The 6,440-nt window shown below is 65.2% G+C and overlaps 1 protein-coding gene across 1 annotated transcript; it reads right to left on the reverse strand.

Annotated features, from left to right (window-relative positions):
- LOC311195803 (tumor necrosis factor ligand superfamily member 10-like) lies at positions 1-5,384 on the reverse strand. The gene is made up of 5 exons (XM_084269231.1): positions 5,112-5,384; positions 2,418-2,564; positions 2,127-2,163; positions 1,571-1,678; positions 1-1,377 (listed from the first exon to the last, which is right to left on the reverse strand). The coding sequence occupies exons 1-5, from the start codon at positions 5,346-5,348 to the stop codon at positions 935-937; spliced, it is 972 nt and encodes a 323-aa protein (XP_084125357.1). The 5' UTR covers positions 5,349-5,384; the 3' UTR covers positions 1-934.
- Between the last annotated feature and the right edge of the window lie 1,056 nt (positions 5,385-6,440).

Consider the following 6,440-nt stretch of genomic DNA (forward strand, 5'->3'; position numbering starts at 1 on the left):
ACAGGCTTTATTCACACTGAGAGCCCCATCTCACAGCCACACTGCCACAGGGGCTGCTTGTGTCCTTCCTGGGAGCCTGGGAGCTGCTGTTTCGTCCATACTCACCAATGATCTGAAGGCGCTTGGAGGATACAGGTAATTAATTACAAAAGGGGGCTGCCTCCACCCCAGAGTCCATGGGGCTCTGACCACACTCTGCCCTGCTTGAACCCATCTTTTGTGTCCAATGTGGTACAACTGAGGGGTTGGTCTTGTCCCATCTGGGTCCGGTGCTGGGGGCTCATCCCGAGGTGAAATCCTGGAGGATCATGACTGCCAGGCCCAAAGGGGTGAGGAGCAGGGAGCTGCACTGGCCCACCAGTGCGGGGATGACTGGCATCCCCCCAGAGAGATGCTCAGTCAGAAGTGAAGGGGGGGGTGCGATGGGAAGCTCTTGGGCCAAAGGTTCCTCTCTGCTGCAGCTGGCTGCTGCCAGCCTCGTAGTCCTGTCTCCAGCATCAGTGCCAGCATCGCTCCAGGCTCCCAATGAACTCTGAAACTCCTTCACTCCCTTCTGGAGAGCGAAGCTGGACCTGCCTCGTACCCGCAGGCTGTCTGCTGGCGCTGAGCCCTGGGGGTGCTGGCGCTGCGCCCGTGCTCGCTGTGCCGCTGCTTCCCTGCTGAGCCCGGCTCCTGTCCCAGCACCTCCAGCTCAGGGTCCTGAGAGCCCACAGCCAAGCTGAACGGCTCTGTCCCTGCCAGACGCGGGGTCAGACTTGCCAAGCATCATCCTGCCGTGGGGAGGCTTTGTCTGGCTGTCACAGATGTGACCACGGGTGCCTCTCCAAGGGAAGGAGCCTGCGTGTGTGTCCCCCTAACCCCGGCGGTTCTGTTCCAATAGCTGCTGCAGAGCCGATGGCAGGAGCAGCAGGAAGTGGGGGGGCAGAGGTGACAGTCACAGGTCGAGCCGGAAGGCTCCGAAATAGCTGGCTGCTGCATCGTTGTAGTCAATGGCCAAGGAGGAGACGGAGACAAAGAGCTCATCGCCGGCCTTCAGCTCGAACAGACCCCCCTGGTAGAGAGCGTGGAGCCCGTAGTCGGCCTCGGGGGCCCAGCACTTGGTGCCGACCCCTTTGAGCAGGAGGATGGGCTGGCTGTAGGTCGTCTTCCAGTTGATGCACTGCACGAGCTGGGGGACGGAGAGCCGGGCGCCGGCCCCGTCGCTGGGGTAGCGGAAGTAGATCTGGGAGTAGACGTAGTACTTGCCCGCCTGGTTGATCCGCAGCCGCCCGTCGTGGTAGGTGAGGTTCTGGAGGTGGGAGTGGATGGTGCTGTCCTCCCAGCGCACGATGGCGTGGCGGCAGGACTGGGACAGGTTCCCGAAGCGCTTGGAGTTTCCTGGGGAGAAGGCAGGGTCAGCGAGGTGCAGGGCTTGAACTCCCTCCCACAGTCACCCGGCATGCAGGGGGGAGGAGGAGGTGGTCTGGGTTGGGGCAAACATCTCCCATCAGAAGCATCCCCCATCCCGGTCCCCTTAGGTTGGACCTTTTCCGCCTTCCCATCTTGGCTCCCGGCGGGGTCCCCGACTCACCATCCTGGGCCAGGCTCTGCGGGCGGAGGGTGAGATGTGCCGAGGGCTTCCCGGCTGCCTTGGGAGGAACCTGCCCCTCCGAGGTGTTGGCGTAGCTCCGCCGCGCCTCTGCAAGGAAAGGGACAGGCGGCTCTAGGGGACAGAGAGCGTGGGGACGCCCAGCCCCGTGCCAGCAGAGCAGGTCCTGGCAGGGCATGCAGGGTGGGCTGGGCAGGGAGATGCCCCACGGACCCACAGAGGAGGGAGGTTATTTGGGGATGGAAGTGGCCGGTCAATCATTAACAAACAGCTCTGTGCTGCTCCTGCAGCCCCAGACGGACCCACGGCTGTCCCTCCAACACGCTCCCAGGGGATGTGTGCCCTTCGCCCGCCCTCCTCCGCCCCAGCCCAAGCACTGTGCCCAGCGGAGTTTGCCCCGGGAGCGAGCGCTCCCGCCCCAGCCCGCTGGCGTTCCCGGCCGCACGCCGAGCCGTGCGCATGTGGGCCGCGGCTCTGCCTGGCCAGCTGCAGGGAGGTGGCTGTACGGCACCCCAGTGCCGGGCCAGGAGGGACTCACCCTTCACCGCGCTCCTGCGGATGACGCTCTCCGTCACCTGAACCGTTGGAGAAGAGAAACAGTCCCGTGGTTAGGGGGTGAAACCATTCCCTGTGCCTCAGCTCCTCCTGTCTGTCCCAGGTCTTCATGACCTCGTTCTTCACACCATGGCCTTGGCCTCCAGCCCCACTCCTCCACCCCTTCCCCCCTTAAACAACCCCTGGAATTGCCCTCTGCCGCCTTTCCAGTGAGGCAGATGGGGAAACTGAGGCAGGCAGGTGCTGTCCCCAAAGCCAGTGAATCCGGGCTCACCGTGGCCACATAGGCTTTGATGGTGTTGGCCAGCTTGAGGCAGGACTGGTTGCTGATCAGCTCCTCCAGGCTGGAGCCCTCCTGCTGCTGGTTGATGAGCTGCAGACACCGCAGCTCCTCTGTGCTCCCGGGCGCCTGGGCTTTGAGCTGGAACAGAAACACCCGGGCACCCCTGCATCACTCCAGGTGGGTGCAGCACCGCGTGGCTCGAGCGAGCAGCAGGGACCCTGGTGCAGTGTGTGCACGGTGCAGCTACCTTTGTCACGTCTCCTCCAGCATCAGGGTGCTCACGGCTGCACCATGGGGTGCAGAACAGCCCCAAGCTGGCAGTGGGACAGGGCGGCGCTGCCGGGATGCTAACACCAGCCGTGCCCCTGGTGCTGTGATGCCGGCAGGTGGCACAGGGCTGGGTGGGTCCCGAGTTCCCTCAGAAGCCTGGTTTTGTGATCTGGACAGGTTCAAGCTCAGCTTGTCCTCCTGTGACTCCTGGCAGCCCCCAGCACCCCAGGGAACAGCACAGCCCCTTTCACTGAGCTCCAGCGGCCAGACTCCAGGACTCTCACCGAGCAGCAGGTAAAGAAAAGAAACCCAAACCTCCCATTCTCCACCTCCTCCTCCTCTCCCTCCCCTGACCCCGGGGGGGCTGAGGCTCCTGCAGCAGAAGCAATGGGCATTATTAGCATGGAAGGAGATGCTCAGGGCTGCTGGGGAAGCGGTCACGCTGCGAGGCTTGGCTCCATACAGCACTGCTAAGAGCTGCAGCCGCAGGCTGGACGTGCCCAGGCAGCCTCGTCTGAGCTCTTGGTGCTTCCCTGCTGCTGAGCCCAACTGGGGTTGCAAAACAAGAGCTCTCACGCAGCTCTGTGCTTCCAGCTGCCGGGCCGGGCTGCCCAGAGACAGGACCCCAAGGCACTTGTAGTGCTGCGTCAGCCCAGGCAGAGCTCGGATGCTTTCTAGCCTGTGCTGGCTTGTGGTTTGGGCTGGGAAGCCTTCCCCTCCACATGACGTGGGCTGCTGCGTGGCAAGCTGCCCCTTCCCAGGCTGTCCTGAGGCTGACCTGGCTTGGCCCTGGCTGTGGCATGGCAATGGGGGGGCAGGCACAGCTGATATAGGGTCTCACTGTCACCTGCTGCTGTCTAGGATGTGGGAAAACTGAGGCACAGATGGGACAGCTGCCCTGACACCAGTGTGCCAGCAGCTGGGGCTGAACACTGGCACTTTCACCCTTGCAGATGCAGCAACCCAGGAGTCCTGGGGCTTGGCCACCTTGTCACCTGGGGCTCAGCCCACACCAGGTTCCTTCCCATCCCAGCAAGGCAGCAGCAAGTTCCCAGCCATAGCACTAGGGCTAAACCCTTGTGCCTCATCCCTCTGGGTCCTAACAACTGCCTGGCATCGACTGATCATGCTAATTGCCTTGATTAAGGCTTGCTGGTGTACCACCAGCACCCCTCTCCTCACGGAGTAACCCCTGTCCCCTCTCCTGGGGGGGCCTTGTGCTGGGTGGGGTGCTTAAATTAAGGAAAAAGTGGGAAAGTTTTGTAAAACTGGAGCCACAGAAAGCACCCCCCGTGCTGGGGTGTGTACAAGCTGTCCCTGGGAGTGAGCCAGGGGCCCTGGGGCTCTGCCTGTCCCCATCGCCCCCGCGGAAATCCCCCTGCAGTGGGTACCACATGGGGTCCAGGGGTGGAAACAAAGCCCCAAGCTGGCAGCTGCTCCAAACCAAGCTCTGCTGGCCACAGACAGGCCCTTCCCCAGGCAGGGTTTTTTCCTTCCCCCCCACCCCCCCTTCCACCCCCTCCAGGTTGTGGTTTGCGCAATGCTTGGCACTGCAGGACCCTTTTCTTGACTGGTCCTTCATCACCAGGGATGAAGGGTGGTGTCGGTGGAGTGCCTGGCAGCACTGAATTTCCCCCTCCTTACAGCAAAGATCTCCCCAGTTTGGTGGTTTCCCCTCCTCACCCACCCCTGGCTGCTTGGGGAGGGCAGCTGTTGGGGTGGGGGGGAGATGGGGGGTTCAGTTAGCAGGGTCAGGGCTGTTACAGCCGAGTTTGGGAACAGTTTGATGCAAATGATGCTGGGGGGCGGTGGGGGCTGAGTCCCCATCACCCCCCTGGGATGCAGGCACCCAAGAGCTGCTACTGGTGGGGGGGGGCTCCTGCCCAGGCCACTTCCAGCATCTTGAGGGGGGGTGAGGAGGATTCAGTGGTCCTGGAGCAGGAGTGCGATGGGAAGGATGGGGCCGAGAGCGGGGAACGGGGCAGCTAGTCCCACCCCCCAGCTGGAGCTGCAGCCTCTGACGGGCCCCCAGGGCAGGACCACCCCCCTTCCCCGGCTCCGGAGCCCAGGACAAAGGCTCCTCTCCACATCTGGATCCGCGGCTCTGGGCGGAGCTGAGGGCAGTGTCCACCCCCCAACATCTGGCTCCGCGGCTCCCGGGGGAGCGGGGGCAGCGTCCACACCCCCGACCCCCCCAACCCCCCCTCCCCACTCCCGCCTCCACATCTGGCTGCGCAGCGGGGCAGCTGCCGTCCCGGGGGAGGGGGCAGGAGGAGCGGGGCAGGGACCCCCCGCAGCCGTCGGAGGTCTCGGGGGTCCAGCAACACCCCAACCCCCACCTCGCCCCCGCCCCCCGCCGGTTCCGTGCCCCCGGGGGGGGGGCGGCTGAGGCCGAAGCCCCGCCGGCGGGCTCACCTTGGAGATGGCCATGGTGAAGTAGACGAAGAGGCCGGTGGTGGAGGCGATCTGCAGGGCGAGGATGGCCATGACGGCCACGCTGCCCCACAGCGGCCCCCACCGCCGCCGCCGCCGCCGCCCCTCGCCGGCACCGGAGCCGGGGCCAGGGCCGGGGCCGTCCGCCAGCATCGGAGCCTCCGAGCCGCCGCTGTCGGAGCGCAGGTACTGCCCGGCGCTGGGCTGGTGCGGGGCCATGGCCCGGCCGCTGCCGCTGCCCGCGCTCGACGGCGCCGGGACGGGCGGAGGGGGCGGGATGGGGGCGGGAGGAGGCGGGGCCGGGGGCTCGCTCCCTCCTCCTCCCGCCGCCGAGGCCGCGGGTGGCCACGGGGGTGGGACGCGGGGCTGGGCTGGTGCCCCCTGGGCAGCGGGAGAGGGGCGGTGGGACCTCGGGGATCTCAGGGAGTCCCGTGTGACACCCCCCCCCAGGCTCCACAGGGTTGGGGACACCCTGCTCCGGGCAGAGGGAGACCCGCCTCTCCCCCCGCCCCCCCCCCGTGCTGCCCGGGCTGAGAACGGGAGGTCTCAGGGCCGGGGGGACGTGACCCCACACATGGGTTTAGGCGATGGGGTCGGTGCCCAGCACCCCAGGGAGCTCAGACCCGTGAAGGTTTGCCGAAAAGGGGGGGTCAGGTCCTGCTGAGCATCTCCCAGGGGTCTTGCCTGTGAGGGAGGAGGATGTGCCCGCTCTGCCCACTGGTGACAGCCCACCCTGGGCAGGCTGTCCCTCCACACACGCTGGGGCTTGGCTGCTGAGTCCCGGTCCTGTGTCCCCACGGGTGGGCAGAGCTCCCCATCGCTCTGAAATCAAACACTGAGCTGTTTGGACAGCAAACAGGAAGGCTGGGCCATGGCCATCGCCCAGCGGCTGCGGCCAGGTGAGCCTGTGGTTTCCACACTCTCACCTTGGCAGCGAAGCGGAGGCCTTGGCAAAACACACGGGCACTCGAGTCCTCCCAGAACTGCTCCTTCTTCAGGGATGGGCATGGGAAAAGCATGCTGGCCTCAGTCTGAGCCCACAGCCCCCAACCTGGTGACCCCAAAGTGGGGTCAGGTCAGGATGGACAGCAAAACAGGGACCTGACCACAAGCAGGAGGACTGGGACCCCTGGCCAGACCCATGATGGAGGCACCTTCCCTGAGGCTGACACCTGGGCATGCGTCCTTCCTCCTGACCCTTGCTCTCTGGACCCATCTCAGCAGCCTGGCAGTTTGCAGAGGGTCTCCTCCACCTGTGCTCACCTTGCTTTTGGGGATACTTGAGCTCAGCATGTTGTTGTCCCCAAGCCC

Source organism: Gallinula chloropus, assembly GCF_964237585.1.
Source record: "Gallinula chloropus genome assembly, chromosome: 11".
Lineage (NCBI taxonomy): Eukaryota > Metazoa > Chordata > Aves > Gruiformes > Rallidae > Gallinula > Gallinula chloropus.